At 41.0% G+C, this 27,778-nt stretch overlaps 1 protein-coding gene across 1 annotated transcript; it reads left to right on the top strand.

Annotated features, from left to right (window-relative positions):
• Positions 1-26,641, top strand: ZC3H6 (zinc finger CCCH-type containing 6). Its single transcript, XM_054383888.1, has 12 exons — positions 1-167; positions 10,259-10,439; positions 11,461-11,586; positions 13,011-13,266; positions 15,128-15,249; positions 17,506-17,622; positions 18,914-19,025; positions 19,586-19,695; positions 20,463-20,716; positions 21,315-21,835; positions 22,902-23,141; positions 24,005-26,641. Exons 1-12 carry the CDS (start codon positions 76-78, stop codon positions 25,504-25,506), a joined length of 3,633 nt encoding a protein of 1,210 aa, XP_054239863.1. The 5' UTR covers positions 1-75; the 3' UTR covers positions 25,507-26,641.
• Positions 26,642-27,778: the final 1,137 nt, after the last annotated feature.

A 27,778-nucleotide genomic window follows, 5' to 3' on the forward strand; every position in this document is an offset into this window, starting at 1 on the left:
CCTCCGCACCACGGGCAGCGGCAGTGTCCTGCCTTCCTCCACCTCCCTCCTCCTCACCACACCACAGCCAGCACAATGGCCTTTGAAAGCCTGTTCTCCAAACCCCCAAACCCAATTCTTGACCCAAACATGCCCGACTCTGACAGGCAACATGCAGGGGACGAAAGGTCGAGTAACATTCTTCTCTCTCTCCGCTTCTCATAATGGTGATACTAGTGGGGTGATGATGATGCTGATAATGATGATGATGCTGTGTGTTAATGTGCCTAGGGGGTTAACGATATTTTTGTGGGGGCAGGTCACCTTCAGGCTGGAAGAAGGGGGGTGAGGACTGGGGTGGTGGTGGGGAATGCAAGGAAGGGAGGGGGGGGTGTCACTGAATTAGAAGTGCATTATTAGCAGGGTTTTATTTTTTGGTATGCATGCATTTTACATCTTCATTTATTTATTCTGGCTGGGAATGGGGACTGTTTTCCATTTCTTTCCATATATTGCACTTCCAGCGGGTGTCTGTTGAATGTCACCATTGTTCTTTTTCTCCCTGCCCTGGTGCTGTTAGTCAGGTAGGAAAGGGTGCTTGGAGTTGGTCTTCTTCCTTTTTTTTTTTTTTTTTCCTCCCCTCCCCCTTCCCTTGCCTTTCTCCCTCCCCTCCGGTTGTTTTTATTTATACAAGAATCCCTCACTAGATCCATATTTAACGTCATTTTCTTGCCAGATTACACCTTCCACATTTAACTGGATCTTTTTTTATGCAGATTAAGGTCTGACTGACGTTATCTTTACCACCTCTCAGTCCTCATGCGCAGAAAACCAGAGTCCTGTTCCTGGTGAAAGGACCTGTGTTAGTCCCTCCCTCCCTTTCTTTCCTGCAGCTGCTGGAAATTCAAATCCTTTCTCCAGGCAGCCCTGGCCTCCCTAACTAGTTCCAAAAATATTGTGCCAGGGTGGCAGCTATCAGTTCTTCCATTTCTGTCTACTCAGAACGTTCATGACACAACTGCAGGAGTTAAAAAATGTTTTTTGGCAGCTGGGCTTCAGTCTGTCCTCCACACACAGTTCTACAACCGTGCTTGTACTTGCTTCAGAGGACTTGAAAACACTGAATAGGGCTTTTGAGTGAGTGTAGCTGTTCCCTCGCTGGAGAAAGACTCACTAATTCTGTGATACAAATTGGGAAGTGGAGGGCTTGTATGAGCTGGATGACTGGTCCAAAAATCGTGCTGTGATTTGGTGCAAGTTCATCGTACACCCCAGAACTTCTGATCCTTGTTTTCACCTTCCTGCTTTTAATTGTAAAAGACTATATATGTCATGCTGCATGTTCCAAAAAGAGTTCTGTGTAAAGAGAAAACTGGTAATCCACTGGGATTGCTGAAGTTAGGGCATAACTACAAATTAAGACTCTGCAGGAGTGTCTGGCAGAGTGTTCTAGAGTTCCTGGCGTTGGTAAGTCTGTGGCTTTCTACTGTTTCAGGGATTGAAAGTGCTTTGTGTTTTAAAGTCCTCCTTGAGGACATGCCCAGCCTACCTGTTCTGCTGGAAGCATAGTTTTTCTAGGTTGGGGTTACTCATGCAGTGCTGACCAGTAGAGTTTCTCTAACCAGCTGCTCTCGCCAGTAAGCTTGCTATTACACTGGTAAATGTTGAAATGTAATAAATAAGTGCTACCTAAGAATATAGGCTTTAAATATAGGCTACTTTATAAAACGTGGCTTTATTTCAGAAGAGCAGAAGACTGATAAACACATTTACCTATTAAATAATACTTTGTAAACAAGACTTCTATAAAACTTCTGCTTCCCTTTGGTCTGAGACGTGTCAAGTGTATTCTTAATACACCTAGAGCCTTGTAAGCAAAAAGCCCTAAAAATATAAAACGTTTTTGTGTTATATGAGGTGTGGAAATGTAGCCCTGTCAAAGTGAAACATTTTAATGTAAAGTTTACAACCATTTCCCTACCAGCTGGTGCCTGGAAAGGCCTAAAGTGAGACAGGGTCTTTCCCAACCACATAAAACGTGGTTGAATCACCAAGGGAAGGAGCAGCACAGCTTTAACCATGACCGTTTTTGGTGCTGTCCAGTCTCTGTTACACTCAGTTGAAAAAAGAGTTGGAAGTTCCATAGAAAAGACACTAGTACCTGGTACACTTGTGCTCTGAGTTAACCTTGAATTGCAGTCTCACTGCAATAGTAGTTTGGTGGTTTAAATGAACACTGTCTACTTTCAATACCTTTTGTCTTGGAAATCAATGTTTTACTGCATTGGGAGCTCAGCAGGACTAGTTTACTGCAGGTAGGGCCCATAATAAGCTGCTGAAATTATTTAACATGTGCAGCATAAATGAATTTCTGTTAATGGTTAGTTTGGTTTTGAATTCATCTGTAGAATTATAAAGAAATTGGTTAGTGTATCTGCACAGTACAAAAGAGTAACAAACGTTGTCTGTCCACACTTTGAGTATTTGAAGTGTGAAGACTGTCTTAATCCAAAGTCTTTGTTTTCTGGGTTTGTAAATGGGCCACTTGATTCACGAAGGAATGTTCTCATTCCTTAAATATTTGTAGTTAACTCCTTGTGGAAACATTCTCTTTGGTGAAGTAGTTGAGACTTGCTGTACACACGGATACCAAGTGTCTTTATAAAGTTTATTTTTTAAAATTAAAATGTGAGGTTGGTGCTCATGCTTTCTGTTAGCTCTCTGCTTTGCTGTCCTTTAATTTCTAGCCTTGGAGATTTCTTATACCATTATCTGCTGCAAGCATAGCAGTGACCTAATAAGAGGTCTGAACATTGAGATGCTAACTCACGCATCACAGAGTTGTAATGCTTCTGAAGCCAACATGGGCTTACAAGTTGCATTGTAAGTGTAATTACCTGCTCATAGTACAATAAAGGAAATTCAGTGTTAGAGATGGCTCTTGACAGGCACCTGAGTGGCCTGTGAGTCTTTAGACAGTCGTGCTGATTTTTTTTTTTTTTTTTTTTGCAGAGGGTGTTTGGAAATGCCACTTTAAAGCATTTCTAGTTACTTTTCCTGAGGAAAAAAGCTAATTTTCAGCATATGTTTTTCAGTATGGATTTGATACCATTTTTGAGAATTAAGTTGGTATGATCACTTTTTTTTTAATTCAAAATAAGCTGATCTGAGTTTTACAAAGTGTAAAACTACTGTCCCTTCACCAGTTTTGTGTGGCTTGTGTGTGTACAGTGGAGCTAGGTGAATTAAGACTTCCCCCAGCCACCCTGTGAGATTTAAAAAAAAAAATATTTCTCTAGTTTTCTCTCCCAGCTCTCTCAAGAACTGCCTGCTCCCCCTCCCTGTACCAGTTTTGCACTTCTGTGTTTTGCACCCCTGTCCTCAGCGAGCATGATTTATGCTCTGCTGCTCAAACAGGTCGGTCTGGTTCACCCTGATGGAGACCTGTTCTGCTAAATTATAGCCAGTGGCAGGGAAAGGGGAAAATGCAAGTGACAGAATGTAAACCAAGAGTAGTAACAGCTACCTGAATCTGTTTTATATACCTTTGTGTACGTTTTCCCCATTACTGCTTAGTCAGCGTTACTGCAGGTGGCTTTGCCTATGCCATGTGGCTTTGCCTATGCCATGTGGCTTCTCGGCTCTGTGAAGCATTAAGGATTGGGGAAGCATTTGTGGAGCAGAAGGGCTAAAGATCCTCTCTAATACTGGTTGCTTTATCCAGCTTGACTGCTCTCCCAGTCTCCCTTGTCACAAGGTTTCTATTCATGTTGAGTTAATGAGTTAAATGTGCCTCCTTTATTCTGCCTGGTGTTTTAATGCCCTCTGTCCGTGTGTGTGTAGCTGAGTTTGAAAATGTGTACTAATAGCTAGTTTTAGAGATACATTGTCACCAAAGAATGGTTCACTTAATGTCAAAGTTGTTTTTGATTGCTGGATGTAGCTTTGTAGAGATTTACTGGGTTTGAGTATGATTTCAACACTTTCACATTAGGAAACTGGAAAGTGCAGAGGTAATCCTTCACAAATATGCCTTGTGGGCACATTAGGCTTGCTCATTGTGCAGCTAACATAGTAGGAAGGGCAAAAATGCAGCTGCCTGACATCTCTCATCTCCCTGGGGAGGAGGAGGTGGCCTGGATGAATTTCTGTACTTTCATCCACAGTATTCACCTCAGTGTCTGGAGATAGTTAGGCAGCGGGGTGAGAAGGTAGATTTCCAAACCCTGGCCTGCAGTGCCACCATGGGAAGTTATTTTTGTTGTGCCTCACTTCTGTCTTTCTCGCTTCCTTCCCCCATTTTATGGGAACCCAGTATCAGTTACAGTCATCCCTGGCGAAGAAATCTAAATGAGGTTAAACAACCTAAGCAGTGTAATGTGTAACTTGCCATGATGCTGTTTCACTGCCTGGCTGTAGATTAAAATAACCTCACATTTGCAGGATGCCCAAAACTAACCGGCAGCTGAAAAGTGCTGTGAGCAACCTATGTAACAATGTCAAAGAAGCCAGTGCTGATTCTTGGTGACCTGTGTAACTGACAACAACACCTTGTAGTTTTGTAGTTATTTTTCTTATTCATAAATTCTTCAGTGTAGCAGTGTGCTAGGATAAATTAATGGCCTCTTAGATCTCATTTTAGATGTCGAGTTTTAATGTCATGAAATTGCACCTGAGTTACTGTCCTCTTCATAATTTTTTAAAACCAAAAATCCGACCTCTGAAGACTATTGTGGGTTCATGTGACAGTGAACAGGATATAAGTAACCATATAACGATAAGAAATTATGGCAGTGCCACAAGCACGGCATGGCACTATGCCTTTTTCTAGACTCACTGGATGTGGAAAATAGGTGCAAGATTATTTGTAGTAGCAGGAGTGTATGGAGAGCTGGAATAGCAGAGATGAAGGAGAAATTCACTTTGGGGTAGTAACGAAAACATGCCCAAAGGACACTAAGGAGAAAACAATATCCTGGAGAGGTGTAACGCTGTTTCACTCAGGGAGTCCTGACCAATGTCAGTCACGAATCAAATCTCCCCAAAATGGACTTAACAGAAAGTAACATTTGATGATAGAGATTCAGTTTTGTTGTGGGATTGTTCACACATGTTCTTAACACATACAGTTCTTAGATAGCAGAAAAACAACCCCATAGGGGGGGAAAAAAGCACCTCTTAAAGCTTTGTTAAAATGTTTGACAGCTGCAATGGTCAGTGTGTTGAGAAAATTCATCTCCTTGTTCTGTCTTGGGCTTAAGGAGCTTGTGTTGTAAATCTTCTTTGAACATAAAGAATGATATATTTAAAAATTACTTTGACTAAGGGCAAGAAACGTAAGTTAAAGCCAGGCTAGAATGTTAGAAATTAAACTGTAAACACTAGAGCAGTAGTGAGTTACTTTGTGTGTGATTTCTTCTTTTTTTTTTTTTTTTTTCCCTTCCCCTAAGCAAATATTTGCATAACTGCTCATTCAGTGATTTTACCAGACTGGTTCTTTCTGAAAGACCATTTGCCTTCTGTGGCTTTACGACCCATTTTGGGGATACTCTAGAAATACACTTGGGGCAGTGGAAACAGTTTTGGGTTTGTTTTCACCTGTCCATCAAGCTCTGAGTACCTGGGTATTGCAGGAGGGGGGAGTGATCCATCAGTGATTTATTTTCTTTCTCTTGCATTTGGCGATGAACCACAGTCCTTGTGCAAGGGCTGATAGGAAAGGTCGTGGCAATTGTATTGCCTTTTGTTTAGTTAGGATTTGCATGGAGTATAGGTGATGGCTCTTAACCCCAAAAAGACTTGAAATGCACTGGGATGGGAAGGGCTTGGTAAAGCTAGCTGAGATCTTTGATTCTGTTTGTTCTTTTCTGAGCCTGAATTTTATACTGCAGGTCTGTGCTGTCACAGGTCAGGGATTTAACTTCTAAAGATGCATCAGATTTAGTGTAGCCTTTGCAAGTATGAGAACCAAATAATACAGTAGAGTCCAAGAAAATAGCACAGGACAGCAGCTAAAGATTTTGTTTCTGACTCCTGAGGTATGCCCTGTGTAGGCATGATAAACTGTTCCCCTCACAGCTAGTTGGCATTATTTCAATGAAGGGTGTTTTTGTGGTGGTTGAAAGAGAGGTGAATCATGAAAAAAACAATAAAATTATGCTTTGGTTTTTGTGTGTCAGACATTTTCCACAATGGTAGAAGCATACTACGATACTGTGTAAGCAAAGAAGCTGCACTTCACAAAACAAGTTCACATCCTTTCTCATTAGATCACCTTTGTAATTTGTTTGCTGTTTATATCTGCCAAAGGGAAGGTAACCTGAGACTCAGACTCCTTTCCTAGAAGATCATCTGCTAGCTGGTTTTTTTTTTCCAAACCACATCTGTTTGCTTGACTTGTATTACTCATAGTGGAAAAGGAGGTGGCAAAGGAGGTGCTGATAGCCCTTCCCAAAGCTACTTGATAGAGCCAAGTCTATGGAATATATTTAGGAAGTGAGCTTCTAAAAGTTCCTCGAAACAATTATTTCCAATTAATTTTAAGTCTTTTACCATTATCTCTTCAAACTATATTTATCTAATATCTTTTTTTTTTTTTTTTTTAAACATTCTTCAAGTTCAGTGCTTGGAAAACTCTAGGATGTTGTGGAAAGAATGTAGGCATTTGGATATTGGAGGGCTTTTGTAATCGTACCTTTGAAATGCAGCCCAAAGGTTTGTATGACCAAGATTCTGCATGATTGTTTCACCTAGAGAGTTGTTGAAGTCCTGGATGCATCCCAGAACTATATACGGTGGCAGCTCCCAGAGGAACTGGTAACTGGCAAAAGAGCTAGTTATTTCCCAAGAGCATTTTCAGAAAGTGATTTACTTGCAAGGGTATTTTAATTGAATAGATGTCCTTGAGAGAGAGGGTTTAGCTCACATTGCCAAGATCTGAAATACTGTTTTTTTAATAGCTGCAGGTGTTTCATAAATATTTGTGTTCCATTTTCATTAGGCACACTTGATTAATCAAATATTTCCTGGAAAGATGGGATATTCTGTGAATTACCTTCTGACTCCAGAATTTGTCAGGCAATGCTGAGGATAATGAACACCATTGTGTTTGAAGGCAGGATTTACTTTATGCTTGGGATACATATTGTGAATATCCTTTATCTCATCTTAAGTATATCTTGGTGTTATGTTCTCCTTTGCACAGCAGTGTAATTGCTGCATCCAAGAAAATATTTAAGGCCATAAAGGTGCACTAACAAAGTGTTTGTACTTTTTGGACTTAATATTTTGACATTGCTTCTTAGAAGCTTTCCTTCTTTCCAGTCCTGCTACTCAGCAAAACAACGCTATTCTCAAAACTTGAGAAGGTTGTTTTCTCTTACATTCCAGAGTACTTTTTTTCAGTTGCTATACTCTAGCTCCCTTTGTGTTTTGCTTGGAAATGTTCCTCGAGTCCCTTTCTCAGTCATGTTTTGATGGTGCGTTTTGGTTTGGTTTGGGGGATATTTTGTTTTATTTTTTTGCATTATGATTGCATTTAGAATAACGGAATGTTTTGAGTTGGAAGGGATCTTTAAAGGTCATCTAGTCTAATCCCTGTGCAGTGAGCACAAGCATCTGCAACTAGGTCGGGTTTTTCAGGGCCCAGTCCAATCTGACCTGGAATGGGCCATCTGCCACTTCTCCTGTCACTACCCTCAGCCTAAAAAATGTCTTCCTTCTATCTAGTCTAAATATTCCCCTCTTTTAGTTTAAAAACCATCACCACTTACCGTGTTGCAACAGGCCTTGCTAAAAACTCAGTCCCCTTTTGCACAGACACCTTTAACTACTGGAAAGTCACAATAAGGTCTCCCCAGAACTGCCTTTCTTCCTGTCTGAACAACCCCAACACTCTCTTATGAGTTCCATTTACTTCTAATAAGTTCCACGACATACGAGATGATGATACAGCAGTCATGTTTTCTCCACTTTTCTTCTCTTTGACATGTCCATTTACTTCTACAAAAAATTGCAACTTTGGGTTGCTTCTGATTTCTTAACTTGCTGCTTTTTACTTGTGGAAACCCAGGTCTTTAATTTCCTGGTGAGTTCTTAGCCTTTCCAAATAGCAGAAGGGGAATTGAGATTGCTTCAGCAGTATATCTGAAACAGGGATGAGAAATAGGTTAGCTGGTGTTTTGTCAAAATGTTTCTTTCATGGCAAAATATTTTCAGGGTTGATACTGTTTGGGTGAGTAGACAAAACAGTAAATAAAGCCTTGTATAATTGTACAAACCTTTTTCCCTATTGATGGAGACAAGCACAAACTTTAGTGTTTTTCAGTCTACAAGCACTTAAAGTGCTTGAACTCCAACTTGGAGACTTGAGACAGTCACATTCCTGTGCAAAAGTTACATTCATATGCATTTTTTTCCATTTACAGTATTTGAACCAGTGTGGGTGAGCACACTGTTGGAAAGCAGCTCCATGGAAAGAACCTGGAAATGCTGGGGGACAAAAAGTTGCCCATGAGCCAGCAAAATATCCTGGCCATGAAGGCCAGTGGTTCCTTGGGGTGCATGAAGAAGAGTATGGTCAGCAGGTCGAAGGTGGTTCTCCTCCCTGTCTACTCTGCCCTAGTGAGGCAACATCTAGAGTATTGGGTCCAGATCTGGGTTTCCTATTGTAGGTGAGACAGGGAACTACTGGAGAGAGTCTAGCAGAGGCTAGAAAGATGCTGAGGGGACTGGAACATCTCTCCAAGAGAGAGCTGGGTCTGCTTATCTTGGAGAAGAGCAGATGAAGAAGGGGATCTTAATGCTGATTAATATTTAAAAGACAGAAGTCAAGAGGATGGGGCCAGACTTTCTGAGTGATGCCTAGTGATAGGACAAGGAGCTATGGGCATGAACAAACTTAAGGAATTCATTCTGAATGTGAGGAAAAACTTCTTTCTTGTGAAGGTGCTGAAGTCCTGGAAGTCGCTGCCCAAAGAGTTTGTGAGGTCTCCTCTGGGGAGATTCCAAACCTGTCCATGTGTAATGCTGGGCATCCTGCTCTGGGTGAACCTGCTTTAGCAGGGGATGTTGAACTAGTTGATCTCCAGAGGTCCCTTCCAACCCCCACCATGCTGGAATTCTGTGATTGATTGTTGAATGACACAGCCCCCTAAGAATCATAGAATCAACCAGGTTGGAAGAGACCTCCAAGATCATCCAGTCCAACTTATCACCCAGCCCTACCCAAGTGTCCCATCCAGTCTTCTCTTGAACGTATCCAGGGACAGCAACTCCACCGCCTCCCTGGGCAGCCCACTCCAATGGGCAATCACTCTCTCTGTGAAGAACTTCCTCTTAATATTCAGCCTATACCTCCCCTGGCACAATTCGAGACTGTCCCTTTGTTCTGCTGCTGGTTGCCTGGGAGAAGAGACCAACCCTTACCTGGCTACAACCTCCCCTCAGGTAGTTGTAGACAGCAATGAGGTCACCCCTGAGCCTCCTCCAGGCTAAACAACCCCAGCTCCATCAGCCTCTACTCATAGGGTTTGTGTTCCAGGCCCCTCACCAGCTTCGTTGCCCTTCTCTGGACACGTTCCAGCACCTCAACATTTCTCCTGAATTGAGGGGCTCAGAACTGGACACAGTACTCAAGGTGTGGCCTGACCAGTGCTGCGTACATGACTTTGGCCATTATACCCAGAACACCACAAACCCATCTCTAGTTCCAGGAGCTTATGTGTGGAAGGAAATGTATTTGTATCACTACATAATTTTTCCTCCTTTTTGTTATTGCTTCTCTTTTATGATATAGTTTTCAGGGAGTTTTAATTGCCTTCCATTTTGACCATATATGCTATGCAAATACAGCACCATAAAGGCATGGAATTGGAGTAGAAGTATTTCTAGACGTTAACAGTTATACTGCCTCTTCAGTTTGAAATTTTTTTAAGGAGAATGCTTTCTATTGAGTCAGACTTTTTAATCTAGGTTGGAGAAAAGTTTGTAAGAAGAGAAGAGCTTTGTTCTGAGAAGTAAAAAACCAATATGGCTAAGAAAAAAAGAGCTATGGCTTTTAAACTTTTTAATTTTGCAGTAAAATTCGAGGTATTTTTCTTCAACTGAAAGAGCAAAATCTAAATTCCTAGTAGTTCTTGGAGTGTTACATAAAGTATATACACAGGTCTGAAAATATAACCGGTGGAAAGAAGTACTGGGTGTGGTTGATTTTACTCTGCTGCTGTTGATGAGATGGATAATAAGTAATTTTATTGTGTCGATATTTTTACTCCCACAGGGAAGATGGAGAGTTAGAAGATGGTGAAATAGATGATGCAGCATATGAAGATGTGAAAGAACATGGTACAAAAGGTGATGATAAACAGAAAAATGAAAAAGGACATAGAAAATCACGGAAGAAACGCAAAAAAGAAAAAGAAAAGAAAAAGTCCAAAAGGAGAAGACGGGATAAACATAAGGTTAGGAAATGCAAGCCAGAATATTGGAGGTGCTTGGTTTAACTCCAAGGTCCCAGGTTTAGACAAAGATCCAGGCAATTAGAGAAGAAATCTAAGATGGTTTTATGGCTGTTTAGGCAGTCTTTGATCTCTAAGGGCAAGTTTTGGTATTCTTGTCTTACCAATGCACTTCAATATGAAATAACTTTACATCCCCATGAAAGTGCGTATTCACACATTTCAGTAGCAGCTTTTATGGGGGGAAGAGACAAATAATTAGATAATGAAACATTGGCCACTGTCAAATGTAATGGTGGCTAAACCATAGAGATCTGAGAGATTTTTAGGATATGAGGCAAAGTGTAAATGTATCATTCTAAAATTTAATTTATCAAACTTTTATAATCTAAATTATAAATATTTTATAATATAAAATTATCGCTTATCTGGAAATAAAATATTTTAGGCTAGTTAAGTGAATTCTTCATTAAGTTCTTTAAGATAATGTCTATGTTAATCAGCTTAAATGCAAGAGATTCACAAATTTTTAACCTAGAAAATGAAACCTGGCGGTAATTCTCTGAGAATAACAGAAATGGAACACTCTCGTATGGTTCCCCTCAGAATTGTCTGCAAAACAATCCACCTAAATAAAGCACCTATAATGCAGTAATGGTGAGTTTTCTCCCAGCAGAAAATGGCAGGATGCTAATCATTTCTGTAGCCATCTCCCAGGTTTGTTAGCCTCTCAGCAGCATCCCTGTGGTGTTGCAAAGAAGCAGGACTGAGAGACTCGCAGGAAGCTGATAGAACCCAGGGAACCCTCAGTGTTTACATTTGGAAGCCTCGCTGGGTCTGATCTCTTTCTCTGATGAAAAAATAGGTCATCAAAGGCTGTGCTTTCCTTAGCTTGCTCCAGAGGCAAGTGTGAGAGTTAAGAAAGTATTTTAGTAGGCTAATACTAAGTTCATATAGAGCAGACGGGGTACACAGACAATTATGTAACAATGTTTGAGAGAGCAATTTTTTCCATTTTTTTCAGCATAACTCTCCTTCCAGTGATGACAGTTCAGACTACAGCCATGACTCTGATATTGAGCGTACAGAAAGACCACATAAAAAGAGTAGCAGCTCTTCCTACAGAGATTATGATTCTTCCTTCAGTCAGGTAGTATATTTTTTAAGCTGACTTCTCATGTCTTTATTAACGTGTAATTTAATATACAAATGCCAATGATGCAGGTTTTGAAGGCTGTGTGGCAGTTTAGGCTGGGTGCCCCCTGCCACTGCTGCATGAGATACACCTCTGGTGTCCTGGGTGCCTACCCAATAGGGGTGGACACAGGAAACGACGTATTTCTACCCATAAATCCTGCGCCCTATAGGGCCATCTGCAAAGTCATTCTCTTCCTCTTTCTTCCCTCTCTGCTCCCATGGGAGATGCTCTCTCTTATCGGGTAACGGTGGGGGAGTATCTCAGGCCGCTTAGGCCTGACTAGGCCTAATGCCAGGAGGAGAATGGAGGGGGTGCAGTCTCAGACCTGGCCAGCCTGAGACTTGCCTAGCAGCGGGAGGGGGAAAAAAGAGCCCTGGGGGTTTGGGTAGACCCTCAGGCAGGAGAAGGGAAGGATTGGAAGCCTCTGGGAATTGTGTAAGGGACTCTGTATGCTTTAGGATGTTCTTTGCCACTATGCTTTGTAGTTTTCTGTAGTTTCACCAATCGCCTTTCCATTTAAACTTTCCATCACTCTCCAATCCGTTTGTGTGAGGGTCATTCTTTTGTCCCTTTCGGGGCAAGAGATGTTCTGGCTGGCCTCAAACCAGCACAGGCTGGCTTGTTCACAGTGCCCATAATCTCAGATTTCAGGAAGCACATCTAGTTCTCTTTTCCAAACGTAAAGCATCTCTGTCATGAAGGTAGGTGGTTTAAACAAGCCTGATACTACCTCCATCAGGCAGCGGCTTTCTTTAACAATATCTTTATTATTGCCTGAATTGAATTTGGACTGTGCTGAGAGGAAACAGCTCTTGGAAAGCAACCTTTAAATATCTAGAATTGATGGAACTGGTACTTCAGAGGAGAGGAGGCCTTACCTTTTAGGCTGAAACCATTCCAGAAACCTCTAAGCCAGATGAATTTATTAAAGACCTGAAGGTCCTGTTTGCAGAAACTGGAGAAGAGACAGTGCTGGCTTAGAGGTGGCCATAAGCAGTATTTCATCTTGACAGACAGAGACTGGATGGGATGTTTCATCTGTGTTTTTTCATCTGTTGTTTCATCTGAGATCATGAACGGAAAAGATTATTTTAATCAGAGTTCATCTAAGTGGCACTTGAAACCCTTAGAACTGATTATGTTAAAATGCATCATCAACCCCTCTGAGAAGTTTTCTGGAATATTGATGCTAATGCTGTTCCTTTGATGCATCCACAAAATTTTTACTAAATAACTGATTTTCACTTTTTTTATTAATGTCTGTTTGTGGAAATCTGGTAGATGGCATGACAAAAAAAACAGGGAGAAAAAATGGTTTTAGAGAAGTTTGGAAGGGTAGTTTTTAAATTACTGAGTTTACAATCTTGTTTGTGCAGCATGGACACCTATCAGGAAATTACATGAGTTCACAGAAGATGCAACATAAAAAAAATGTCAAAAGTAAGGAGTACGATGACTATAGTCATTACAGCGATGAGAATTTTGGGAATTACAATGAGGAAGAAAAGGATGAAGATTTTGCTGATCAGCTTAAACAGTATAGACAAGCTAAAGAGACCTCTGGCACTGATTTAGGACCTCCGTTCCCAAAAGAACCAGTGAAAAAACAGGGGATGAAAGGGATACAGAAAGGTAAGATCATTGGAATTGCTAACTCTAATAATGGGTGGTAGCAGCAGTTGTGTTGTGCATCCTCTCTGAAAAAAAGTTGTATTGAAGTGGCCGTCAGTCTCTTCTCCCAAACAAAAAGTGATAGGACAAGAGGAAATGGCCTCAAGTTCTGCCAGGGAGGTTTAGGTTGGACATGAGGAACAATTTTTTCCTTGAAAGGATTGTCAAGGCTTGGAACAGGCTGCCCAGGGCACTGGTTGAGTCCAATATCCCTGGAGGTGTTGAAAAGCTGTGTAGACGTAGTGTTGAAGAATGTGGTTTGGTGGTGACTTGGCAGTGCTGAGTTCAGGGTTGCAGTTGATATCTTAAAAGACTTTTCTAACCTAAACGATTCTGTGGTGCTGTGAGAGCTGAACGAAGAAAGCCGCCAGTGGTGGCTTTCCTTTGAGTTTGCAGTCTCTTGTCAGTAAGTGTTGATGCTGCCCTTCAGGTAGGAATAGTATCTATCATAGGGGCATACTGATGCACATATTGAAGAAAAAGGTCAAATGTTGGGTAATGTGTACATAGTAAAAAAATAAAACCTTATTGAAAAGCCAAGATCTTTCTTGTGTAACTATTTGAATGAGAAATCATCATGCTATAAAGTGACTTTCTGCTGTTAGCTTATGAAAGTCTGAACCAGGACTTGTGTTGGGGGGAGAAATGTAAATGTGTCAATTCCAAAACTTAATTTAGGCAAAATAAAAAGTAGTTAAATACTTAAAAATTATGACAAGTATCTGAACACTTTTATGCCCACAACTATGCTTGTATCCTATATTTTTGTGTTCACAACTTTCCTTGCTGGGCTGATACTTTTTCACCAGCAGGTTTATTGCAGTGTATTCCTGAAAGAGCCTGGCTGCCCTTTAGGCATTACTTGTATAAGACAAGTTATGCAAGCATTCTTGTCTGTACCTCTCATTTGGTGTCTGATCACTTCCTTACCTGTGTAATGGAATTTATTGAACCAATTTACAACTCTGGAAGCATCTTAGGAAGGGATTTCTGATTCCCCAATCAGTTTTGTGTTACTGCATGTTGCTGTCTGCCATTTACTACTGCAGTGAAGATTTATCCCGTTTCTGGTTTGGCTCACAATAAAATCAACTGGCAAAAGACTGGCAGGATCTTTTTAGCTGAGGCAAAAAAGGCTTTTCATGTGCTGCTTGGCAATGATGCTTCAAAATATGTCTGCAAGTTATCTGAGGTGAGATCAAGGTGTTTTCACTGGAAGTAGCTTTGCTGTTGCAAGGTGGCAGCTGCCTGAAGCAGGTGTGATGTCTACAGGTCTTTCTAACAGGTTTTATTTGGTTTTCAATTGATGAGAAAGACAATATTCTGTCTCAGTGGTTTTAGTTTAGACTAGGACTCCTGACATGCTGCTGGCTGGAAAATTACTGTCTTGAGGCTTCCAAAGAATTATCCCATTACATTTTTATCTTCTAAGCTGTTTTGTCATATTTCTTAGGTTCTGATCTCAGTTTTCTTGCACCTACCTGGGAGCCACTTGTAGTTCAGAAAGTGACCAAAGGGCACAAAATACTTCAAGTATTTTGGCTGGTTAGACATAATCTGTCTGCACTTTGAACAAGATTAATTATATATTCAGTTTGCTGGCCTACCATTGATCTTTTTTTTGAGCTTTACAGAGCAGGCAGTCACACAGAGCTACAGTGGGCTGGTGTGGTTCTACTTGCCAACTTGTAATTCAAGATAGTATTAAGGAATTCAGACTGCAGAAAGATCGATATTTAGAATTATCTGTATTTGGTGTCATTAGATAACCATTTTTCTTCACTTTCTGAGATCATTTAAAGAGATTGTTGCTGTTTTTCAGGTATTTCTCAAAGAGGTAATAATTACAATATTGGTCGAGGGCGTGGAATGCAAAAGAAATTGAAGCGTAAAGATCGTGGAAGGGGAAGAGGGGGCAATAAAGGGTCTGATGGTTTTCATGAGGTATGTGGAATTAAAGCTGAATTCCTAATGGAGTTGTTTCAAGTGACTGGATGTTTTGCTTTAATAAAAGAGTATTTAAAAATGCATATAATCAAACTTTTTTCTCTCATCTAAAAAATAACTAGAATTTTACAACACTTGCTGTACACAGTTCAGTTGGTAACTTCAGCTTATACATAATTTTCTTGTTTTTCTTGGAAATATGAAAAATTAGCAGAAGGTGGTGTTAGTGAGCTTTGGTTTTGAATGGTGTGTGAGTTTCAATGTTAACTGTATCTGAAATAAGTTATTTTGCTGCTACTAGGAGATTTTATCAACAAAGAAGATGAACATCTTCAGAGCTTTTGCCAGTTCTCATCTGAATTGTGAAGAATTTTCCTTCTCTTTCCATAGTTGTGACTGTGAAAATGGAAATATATATGAGCTTGATTGTCATTCAGTAATTCTTTGCATAGGAATTAGAGAAAATAGTATTAAGTATTGCCACAGTATTCCTAAATCTTCATCTAAATGAAAAACAATACAAAATTGATAAACTAATCAAAATCATCCATGGCCGAATCATACGTAATTCTATGTAGTGCAACTGAAATGTCTGTTGTTCCCTCCCTCCTGCACTCAGGAATGTACATGACTGGCTCCTTGCTAATGCAGTGATGTATGATTCAGTCATGTTAGTTTTACCCTGCATTCTCCAGACTCTCTGCAGCTTCTGGGTGGTCCTAATCAGATGTTCCTTTCCCTGCCTAGCATGTGGTAGGGAAAAGGGCAGCTGTTTGATGTGCTAAGAGGATACCTCTTTTGTAGATTAGTCCTTCCTGTTGCTGTGGAGCGTGCCCTGTCCTCCAGTGGTGTCTCCCAAGCCATGGGGAAGGGTGGAGGTGAGGAGGCAGCTGCAGACAGGTCCCAGCAGGCAGAAAACAAAAAGCTGGGCTCCTGGCTGTAGTGAAATAATGAATTTTGTGGTGCTCCTTAGCTGCACAGTGATGTCCTTGAGCTTATGAGGGACGTGGTGGGAGCATTTCAGCTTCTCTCAAGTCGTTGTTTCAAGCACAGTTTTAGGTGCTCCCAGAGATGCTTGGCACATTTGAGTGACATTTGCATTAACCTTGAAGAGGATCAGTTAATAGATTGAAAGCTGCTTTGTCTGTAGTGACTGAGACTTGTCTGGGTTCAATGTGTTCTGAGTAGGAAACTGATCTTGACTGATGAGATCTCCTATGAGGAGAGGCTGAGGGAACTGGGGTTGTTCAGCCTGGAGAAGACTCTGGGGAGACCCAATAATGGCCTTTCAGTACCTGAAAGGGGCCTGTAAGAAAGCTGCTAAGGGACTGTTTACAAAGACCTGAAGTGATAGAATGGGGTGCAATGGTTTTAAATTAGAGAATAGTAGATGTAGGCTGGATGTTAGGAGGAAGTTCTTTACCATGAGGGTAGTGGAACACTGGAACAGGTTGCCTAGGGAGGTAGTTGAGGCCCCATCCAGGCTAGACAGGGCTCTGGGCAACCTGATCTAATGGAAGATTAATGCAGGGGGTTGGACTAGATGACTTTCGTAGGTCACTTCCAACCCAAACTATTCTATGATTCTGTGATCCAGGAGTGGTATTTCTAGTGTGAAGATTACTGCTTCTCATTCTTAATGTTTCGTGATGTTGCTTAATCTGCTGTGCAAAATTGAGACTGGACTCACATGCTGATGCTTATGTGTGCTCATGATGCAGTGTGGTAACTGCGGATGATAAAGGCCTTCTACTTCCATGACTTCGCTCAATATCTGTCTCAGACTTTCTAGTTAGATGAATTTACCATGGTCTCTTCAGTTTATCTCCAGTGCATATGCCACATGAGAATCAAATCATAAGAGGGAGCAATTAGTTGCCTCACCAGGTACATAATTTGTACACATTAGATCATGATTGAATTGTGCTTCCTCTCTCTCTGCTTTACCTCATGGTATAAAGCAAACAGGTTCATTCTTTTTTTTTTCCCTTCTAATGGGAATAAAAAGGGAGAAAACCAAAGATAATCTGGGAGTAATATATCTGTTGTGTCTGTGTTGTAACAAGTTTCTGCTTTTGTTGCTTTTGTTAAAGCAGCTAAGTATTTGTATTTACCTTTACTCTGAGCTGTGATATAATACTTGTAAGAACATAAATCATGGTGTAGTTAATTGTGCTTTGGAATAACTAGTGCACCAAGCATGCTCTAATATTTTTGTAACCAGCATCAGTAGGATGTTAATTTTTCTTGCAGGATGGCAAACCAGTGAAGAAGTGGGTTAATATGAGTCAGGAGTTCATCAATCAGCATACAGTGGAGCACAAAGGCAAACAGATTTGTAAATATTTCCTTGAAGGGAGGTGTATCAAGGTAATTATGGGCTGTGTCTGTCGGTCTGAGAAAGGGGAGAATATGTTCTCTTCTTTTTTTCTTTAGCTGCTCCAGAGAGAATGTGTATGTTGAAACTCAGTGTTTTGGTTTCTGATGAGTATTAGAGAGAAATGCTAATAGAAGTACTTGTGGAAGAATACTCCTTTCTGTTACATGTTTTGAATTATAAGAAATTATATTTAAAAATTAATGTATATAGAAGATCTGTATCATAAACGTACACTGGCAGTGTATCATAGGCAAGATTTACAAGCAATTGTTTCTGAATTTATTAGATTATTTCTCTTCTATGTGCTGCTGATCTTCAGACATCAAAGGAATTGCTCAATTATGCTCAATTATTTCTCTCTCTGAAGCAAAAAGTGGGGTAGTGGTAATAGTTCCCCTACCAAATAACAAGCAAGTGGAAAGCAGCAGAAGGAAGAGAATGCTGTTCAAAGCAGGCAGCTGTCTAGCAACAGCTCTGCCAAGACAGTCTCTTATTAGATAAAAAAACATTGCTACCGCTTCACTTTGAAGCTTATGCTGCTGTGAAGTCGCATCCTCTGATGTCAGACTAGTTCAGTCATTTATAAAACACACTTAGAACCTGCATGTTTCTCCAACAAGTGAGTGCATCGTATTTGTGTCCTCTGCATATTTAGAGGTAAAGCATTTTCTCTTTCCTTCAAAGTCAAGGTGAAAATTAGTATGCTTTTTCCCAAATCAGGCAGGAATTGGATGTTTTTGATGCTGCTTTGATCTATTTTAGTGTGCTACGCTCAGTAAGATGAGTATTTGCTGCCACCTTCAGTTTTAAAACAAGTAGCTGAAAGAGCATATGTTGTTAGCTGAAAGAGCACTTGGTGTATTTGTCATGAAAAGAAATACCAAAAGTACACAATCTCCCTCTCCAGACAAATAATCCTAACACACATCATGATATGGTTGATGGAAATTTGATGTTATAATTGGACTCTGTTTCTTCTACATGGGAGAGTCTTAATACCTCTGCCTGAGTTGCTAGGTGGAGGCAGTGAAGAGAACAGGGACTTTAAGAGCATCCTGTTGGCTGCGACTGCTGCTGACACTTTGTATCCTGGCTCAGTAATTGTTTCTCTTTCTCCAGCTCCCCTGCTCTTCATGGTTTTTAGGGACATCTTTAAAATGCAGCTGTGTGTTAGTAAATATAAAATGCTTAAATTCAGCTAAGGAGGATGGTTTTATTTAAATATGAAATAGAATTGCTTGGCATATAAGGCTACTAATATTTTCCCTTGTTTTCTTCTAGGGAGAGCAGTGTAAATTTGATCATGATGCAGAGATTGAAAAAAAGAAGGAAATCTGCAAGTTTTACATACAGGGTTACTGTACCAAAGGAGAGAACTGCATTTATTTGCACAATATCCTTTAAAAAACACCAAACAAATTAAATTGGAAGCATATATTTACCCTTAGTTGATGTAAGTGATTTTTAAGGGGTGCCATTTCTTTTAAGAGACTATAACAAAGACTATGTAGATGTACTACAAGAATATTATTTTTTCCTGCTCAAATAGGAGGAGAAAATAAGAGTAAAATTACTAGTTTGTTTTCAGTTTTAAGGATTTTTAATGTTCTAAAAGATAAACCCCTTGAAGTCACATGGATTTGTCCACATACTTTTAAAACCCTGATCTGTTCTTGTTTATGGTAAAGGACTTGGGCTTTGATCTGGAATTGTGACTTTAATCTTTTAACCGCCATTGTAGAATCATGTCAGAAATATTGTTAAGGCCACAGTAATGTAAAGAATGTGAAACAAAATTAGGAGGTACGTAGGTTATTAACTTTCAAAGTTCTTTGCATGCTGCTTTGAAAGATTAAGTACTTGTGAAGAATTGAAAGGTAGTTGACAGCTGAATTCACAAACTTGCCAAACTAGAAATCAGCCTTTGCTAGAAATCCTTAATTTGTTGCTTACATGAATTCCCTTGCAAGTTCTACCACACAGGAGCAAAGTGCTATCAAGGAGATAAATGCAAATTTTCTCATGCTCCACTGACTGCAGAAACAAAAGAGCTGTTAGATAAGGTAAGCAATTCATGGTCTATAAACACAAGTTTGTTGATACAAAAAATAGAGAGGGATGTTGCTAGAATTTCTTTTGGGATTCTTGCAGAGTGTGATGTTAAATTTCTCTGTTGCTCTTTAGCACAGTAAATCTGTGACTGGGTTCAGTACTTGGAATTCCCCTTGGCATCATTTGTTCCATTAGTTTTGTGGGATGGGATTTATTTTATTTTATACTTTCTTTTGCATCTCTTACTGTGGAATTCATGTGTTTTGTAACTAGAAGTGTGGCTTTTCTGTTGCCTGCCTTTAACTGCTTAGACGTTAGCTATCCTCTGACTTACTTCGCACTCAGAGCTGAGAAAGGAATGAGGTGGCACATCTGAATGATTCATAAAACCTTGACCTTTGTGTAAAGTAGGATATCCCTGTTCCCCTCCAGTTACAACACAACAGACCTTAGCAGAAAAGTGATGTGAATTTAACACTCAAAGCATTATGAATCTTAGAATATTCTAAGTCCTTCGACTTCTGTTGCTTAGAATGACCATGTAAAGGAGATGGACCTGTATGAAACTGTCCCTTCCTGATTGCAGAAATAGTTTTCTTCCTGGCTGTGAACTGGGGTCCCGCAAAATAGGAAGTAATAAATGTAGAATTCTTTTGGGTTTGATGTCAATGTACAGTAGTATGGTAGCAGGTAATTCTATTTAAAAGGAGGGTGCAAGACTAAATTAAATTGCACATACTGCAGAATGTACAAAATGTTTGCTACATGTCTGTTCCAGGTTTTGAATAATGAGGAGGAGCCACAAAATGAAGATGAGAAAGAACTGGAGGAACTGAGAAAGCGTGGCATAGTTCCTCTCCCTAAGCCACCACCAGGTGTTGGACTTCTGCCAACCCCGCCAGAGCAATATCCCTTTTCTGAGTCTGACATAGAGAATTATCAAGATCCTTCAGGAGATTATAAGAAGATCCCATCTCTCTTTGAAATAGTTGTGAAGCCTACTGTGGATTTAGCACACAAAATTGGGAAAAAGTAAGTTTCAGAATTTTGTGTAGAATCCTCCTTAAACCATGGGTGCATAAATATTTAAGTAATTCTCTGTTTCTGTCAGAAATAGATACTACTTAGTGTCTTTCCAAGTTAATAATCTCTCAAATATTGACTGTCATAATTACTTATTTAATGCTTTCCATAGAAGAGAAATTTTTCAGCCTTGATAATTCCAGAAGGCCACTCCACTGGCATTTCTTGTTTTGGCTCTGCCTTGCCTGTTTCCGTTTGCAGGTTGAGCAAAGTTCCTTCTCCTCAAGAGCCTTTTTACTGTTATCTTTTCTTGACCAAAGCTAATTGGCATTTCTGGTGGGGACTTGCCTTGGGATGTTTAAAACAGTTGCAGCAAATATCCAGTTCTGCATGTGCTAATAGTAGAAAAATGTTCTACTTCCAGACAAACACACTCATCTCTAATATATGTAGTCACTGCCCTTGAAAATGATTTTACTTATTTCAAATTTGTATCCAACTTAAGATCAAGTAAGTCTGAACAGACATCTCTAAGAGTGAGGAGCATAGGAGGCACCTAACAAACTGTAGGTGCAAAGTTTGATCACTAATTTTCTTCTGCCTACAGGCCACCAACCTTCTATAACAGTGCATCACCACCGAGACCACCATTCCAGGGAAATGACCCACACTCTCAACATATGTATAACCCAGGTTCCAGTCCAGGGCCAGGACCTGGCATGTCACAGGGACACAATGGGCCACCAATGCACCCAGGCTCTCCTGGCCATCATCCATGTGGAGGGCCTCAAGGCCCTGGAATGCCACAGAGTCCTCCTATGCAGGGTGTTCCACCAGGCTACCTGGGACCACAGAATCAGACTGGTATGCCTATGCAAGGGCAGCAGGGTGGCCCACCTCTCACACCACCGGGTCTTGGGGGATCTTACAACGCCCCAGGAGTTCAAGGACATATGGTGAACATGCCAAGAGAAAATCATTGTCCTCCAGGGCCACAATACCAGCAGATGCCCAGTGATCGGCAGCCCAACATGAATTATGAGCCCATTCAGAACCCAACTGATTTCTATGACAATTACTATTCTCATCAAGCTGTACATAACTTCCAACCTGCTAATAACTCTGGCGGTAAGGACATTTAAAATTCATTGTTCCTTGACATGGTGCTTTGCAGTTGTCTAGTATCAAAGACAAGCAGCTGATGTAATTTGTTAAATTGCAGATTTTCAGTTGAGCATCTGAAAAAATTCATCTGAAGAGGCTGGATTAATGGGCCAACGCCAGTGGGATGTGGTTGCACAAGGCCAAGTGCTCAGTCCTGCAGCTGGGCCATAGCAACCCCGTAAATGCTCTAGGCCCGGGGAAGAGTGGCTAGAAGCTGTGCAGTGGAAAAGGGCCTGGGGTACTAATCAACAGCTGGCTGAATATGAGTCAGCAATTTGCTCTGGTGTCCAGGAAGGCCAGCGGCAGCCTGGCCTGCATCAGGAATAATGTGGCCAGCAGGAGTAGGGAAGTGATTGTGCCCCCTGTACTCTGCACTGGTGAGGCCACACCTCAAATACTGGGTTTGGTTCTGGGCCTCTCAGTTCAAGAAGGACATTGAGTTGCTGGGGCATGTCCAGACAAGGACCTGGTGAAAGGTCTAGAGCACGAGTCTTGTGAGGAACGGCTGAGAGAACTGGGATTTAGTCTGAAGAAATGGAGGCTCAGGGGAAACCTTGCTCCTTACAACTCCCAGAAAAGTAGGTTGTACCAAAGTGGGCATTGGTCTGTTCTCCCAAGTAGCAAATGACAGGATGAGAGGAAACAGCCTCGCATTGTTCCACGGGAGTTTTAGGTTGAACATTAGTAAAAATTTTGTCCCTGAAAGAGGCTGGCCAGGGAATTGGTGGAATTACTGTCCTTGGAGCAGTTTAAAGGATGTGTAGATGTGGTGCCAAGGGATGTAGTTTAGTGGTGGACTTGACAGTGAAGTATTAATGGTTGAACTCAATGTTCTTAAAGGTCTTTTCCAACCCAAATGATTGTGTGATTTTGGACAGAAAAGGCAAACCTCCTGGAATATCCAGTGTATAGACTTTTTTCACCTGATGCTTTCCACATGTTTTGCTTGATTGTGCTTTATGGTTTATCTCCTTGGGTGTAAAAGCTTGTATAGATTAGCTCCTAACTGTCTTCTTTTTTGATACTGCAGATGGAACGTGGCATGGAGAATTTACAGATCATCAAGCTCACCTCATGGCTCAAGAGTCACATCAAGGTGGAAGCGAGTCAGACTGCATGAGTAGCCATATGGGCCATAAAGCAGCCATGAATGTGCCGGATTTTCTGCCGGCGATGCAGAAAGCCCTTTATGCAAGGCTTAGTCAAAAGCATCAAAGAGATGGAGACTCTGTCAGCAGCCAGGGTCAGAGGGCAATGAGCAAAGACGAAGGTAAAAACAATTTTGTTAGAGGTCTATCCATACTTACTGATCATGTTTTAGCCAAGAACAAATCTGATGACTTGAATTTCCGTCATGTTGCCATGCAGTGACTGTGAATTGAACTCAAATACTATTTTCAGCTGAATACTGTTGATTTCCTTCACAGCTTGATCCAGGATTTTAGTGTTCACTTAGTTGCTGCATTTCAGTTCCAAGTAGAAGAATCTGTGGGTAATTTTTGGGTATAGTTCCTACCTCTAGGTGGTTGTCTTTTTTACTGAATTACTTCTTAAAATCCCTGATGGAAACATATTATTGTTTCTAACTGGAAATAATGCATCTTCAGCTCTGTTTAATCAGTTGCACCTCTTGATCTTTTCTGCGTGTTCCTTTTCTCCAGAGGAACATTTCTTCCTCTGTAATACCTGAAACATACAGCGTTTAATCTGAGTGTCTCTTATGCAACCTTCTGTGACCAAATCTCATGCTCTAAAACCTTCTGATTTGCAGAGTTCAAATCAGGACAGCAAATTGTACCTGTTTATTTGGTTTTAAAACTACTGTGAGGTGCTATGTTACTTTTTCTTCTACAGTCCCACACTGAATATCTTTTTCATCAAGGCTCAGATTTTAAGTGGTTGTTTTTTGTCGGGTTTTGGTAATTTTTTAAACTGATAGATATTTTTTATGTCAGTTGTTCGTTTAAACTAGTTTTTGTAATTTTAGGTTATGGTTGCTATAATAAATGGAGTGATGCCTTAGTATTTGGCCTTTTCAATTTGATTTTACTGAGAAGTTACTCTTTATCTGAGTAAATGTGTTGCATTCCCTGGTGATTACTTGCTTCAGTAATGTTTTATTTTTCTGTTCAGATGACAACGTCAACTGGTATTCCAGTAGTGAAGAGGAAGAGGGGAGCAGTGTTAAATCCATACTAAAAACCTTAAAGAAACAGAGTGAAAACTTCAGGAATCGGCAGCAACATTCCTCAGAGCAGCACATGCTCGGTATTCCTACTGACCCGAGGCTGGCCAAGGAAAAAGGCTCAGGGTCTCAGGCTGCTGACCCAAGACTTCGGGCCTCCCCAAGGTCCAACTCCAGAAAACCCTCAGAATCGGTGTCCTTGGACCCACGGCTGGTACGAGATCCCAGGATGCACAAGGTCAGCGAGGGTGGCCATGCCAGCTCGTCCCTTGGTGGGGCAAAGCTTGATGTACACCACACTCATGCTGGGGTTAAAGTCAAGCAAAAAGGGATGGACGATGATGAAGAGGACTCTGAAAGAGAGCTGAGAGAACGAGCTTTCTTGATACCCTTGGAACCTTTGCCTGGTGTCACATTAAGGGATCCCCGATCTCAGCTCAGGCAGTTCAGCCACATTAAGATGGATGTTACCCTGATGAAGCCAAACTTCGCGAAGCACATTGTGTGGGCGCCCGAAGACTTGCTCCCAATCCCTTTGCCTAAGCCTGACCCTGTCTCTTCAATCAATTTACCTCTTCCTCCACTCATTGCCGACCAGAGACTCAACAAACTGCGGGGTTTGAAGAGTGATACCCATGCAAATACAATGCCAGCTGACCCACGACTGGCTGCCAAGGCAAAAAACAACCTCACAGGCAGGAGCAGCTATTTGGATCCCTCTGTGGATTCACATCCCACTAGCTCAAGCAAATTGGGAGACCCTCGCTTACAAAAAAATGTCGATCCCAGGCTTCACAGACTGTCGAGTGCAGAAACACATCATGGAGCCACCAAGGATTCCCAGCCTCCTAAGTTTGACCCTCGCCTCGCCAGATCTGCTGCTGCCTCGTCCCAGGCTTCGGAAGCAGCAGCTGCCAAACCCGATACGGATGCTCTGCCTCCCTATGCGCCCAAATTATCCTCGAGTGGTGTTAGGCTGGGAACTCCAAGCTCCATACTCAGTGGGATTAGTTTGTACGATCCCAGGGATCACAGCTTGTCCTCGGATACAGCTCCGGCTAGTTCAGGAGAGAATGGAGAGAACCAGAAAAAAAGCATTTTGAAAAACTCTGGTAAAAATGAACCTAGCCTCTCGGAAGATACATCGCTGCAAAAGGCCGCTTTGAACATGGAGAAAATTCCAGAAGGATCAGCAGAAGCTGCTTTGGATAAAGCAAACAGCAGCAGTAAATCTCAGGCTAAACACTCCAGCACTGCACCTGCGGTGCATAATCTCCCCATCCAAGCTTTATCGGGGTTAATCAGGCCGCAGTACAGCGACCCGCGGCAGGCCAGGCAGCCCGGACAGGTGGCTCAGACACAGGAGAGCGATCCAAACGGGGAGTCAGATGATAAGTCCTTAAAAGATGTTTTCAAGACTTTTGATCCTACCGCTTCACCGTTTTGTTAGCAATCGATTTGAAACCTTTTTACCGTTGTGAATATTGCAGTTTTGTAACTGGTTTACCTCTTTGCTTTTATTTATTTTTAAATTATGATTATCAACACTTTTCAGCTGCTAATCCCAGAACCACACGCCGGTATACAGTACGCTCTAGTGTTTGCAAAGCTGTGGTATTTTCTATAGAATACTTTTTCCAATTTCAGGGAGACTAATAATTGACATGTAGGAAGAAAACCAAACCAACCCCCCCCATGTATTGTGTTAGAGCTGATAAAAGCACTTTCATTGTAAATAAGTCATTAAGGAAGTCCGAAGACCTGTATATGTGTGAGCTGTCTCTTTCATAAACCACATTTAGATATGATTGACATTTGTATGATTGTATAGAACCAAGCAATATTATGTACATTACTGTGAGGGACGCTGACAAGAATTGTCTGACGCATCAAGCCAAACTGATTTTGAACCCCGTGGATATGATTGAAAAGGAAAATGATGCTCCTTCCTTTCAGATCAGTTGATGGAAGACATTGACAGTTTTTCTTCATGCAGTTGATACTCTTAGTGTAAAAGAGACCTATATCACACATTGAGGATTAAAAATGTCATATCTTTTAAAAGTATTTTATTCTATGCTGTATATAGAAGAAATTGTGAAGTACATAATTAGAGGGAAGTTACTGTTCAAAGTGGAGAATACTTAAGTTGTCCAATACAAGGAAAGATTTTTATTTAATTTTTTTCCACGCATATACAATTCTGAGTAGTGCTCTGAGTTACCTTGTGGTGTTCCTGTATTTCAATGTATTTTTGTATCCAGCTGCTTAATTTGTATTGCTTTTTTTGTATCGCTGTAACTGCAGTACTTGTATTCATGGTGTCTCTATGACATTTTTAACAAAACAATTAAAAAGGGTACAGATAAAGCCTGGTAATGACTGTGATGTCGGCACAATGGCAGCTAGGTCAGTGTTGGGGACAGAGCAGCAGGGGAGCCTGCAGGGTGAAGGTGACTAAAACTGGGTTTAGTGCAGTCGGGTATTTGAAACTCGCCTTGTACTGGATCTGAACAGTGTTAGCTGACTTGGAGAGAGTCATCATTGTTCTCATGCTACAGTTATCAGCATCCCTGTGAGAAATGTCATGCATGTTCTTTAATTTCTGAAGATGTTGCATGCTGAGAGTGCAACTGTCCTCAAAGCCTCTTCCTGTTTTGCTTTTTGGGTTGCTTTTTCTCCAGAGGAAATGTAGTCCTACCCTGCTAGCTGCGTTTACAATAAAAAATTGCCGCCTGCTCAATTGCCATCTGGTTCCCGCCCACTTGGAATGTTTCTTTGCATTAAGTCTCTTCCTTGGTGGACCTTTTCCCTCTTTATTTCAGTTTGTTGACCCAAGTAACATGTGCAACTTGGACAGTATAGTGTTTTGTCACAGATTCTAAGGTTTTGGGTTCTTGTGGCTGTGAGGCAGGAATACAAGTATCTTTGTACTGATGAACAGAGCTTGGATGAACCAAGGGAAGCTGCTGATTTCTACATCTGCAAAACACAGCAATAACGGTTTAAATTTGCCTTCCTAATTTCCCAGAGTATAAACTGAATTAATTTTACAGTATTTTGAATCACACTTGCTCAAAAGAATTGAAAACTGGATAACAGATGTGAATCTTTGTTGTTTTAGTGTAAACAGTCCTACAAAATTTCTTCTTTGTCTGGTGACAGGTTGTTCAAGAGCTTCATCAAAAAAACATGCTGGCAGAATTGGACAAATAGAAATACTTTTCTACTGGAAATGTAGAAATAGTTTGGAAATATGGGGACAAGGGGAAAAAGTGACAGTGTTGAAGTCAAATGCATGTAGTTTAGACTAGGAAAGCACTTGTAGGATGCCCAGCTTTAGCCTGAAGTTACAACTTCTTGTAGGGTAGTGATGGCTCAATTGGATTCTCTCTGCGTTTTTGTTTTAATTACTGGAAAAATAGAAGGTCAAAGGAAAAGTGCTGATACCAAGAGCAAAATGACATGCTTTACAGTTGAGATAACTGAGGGATCTCAGGTGGTTTGCTTTCAGTCTGGTCATGGACCAGGCATTGCAGGGTGTGTTCTAGTAGGGGAACAGAGTGCTGGCATCTAACCTTGGAGATCCACTGTCCTCTTCGTATCTTGAATACAATATTTAGAAAAAGAAGGGGTACAGAGTAAGAAGGAAATGCAATTTGAAAGGGCCTGCTACTCCTTGTAGCCTGTTGTATCCATGTGTAACTATCTCCTTCCTTCCT

Source organism: Indicator indicator, chromosome 9, assembly GCF_027791375.1.
Source record: "Indicator indicator isolate 239-I01 chromosome 9, UM_Iind_1.1, whole genome shotgun sequence".
In the NCBI taxonomy this organism is placed as follows: domain Eukaryota; kingdom Metazoa; phylum Chordata; class Aves; order Piciformes; family Indicatoridae; genus Indicator; species Indicator indicator.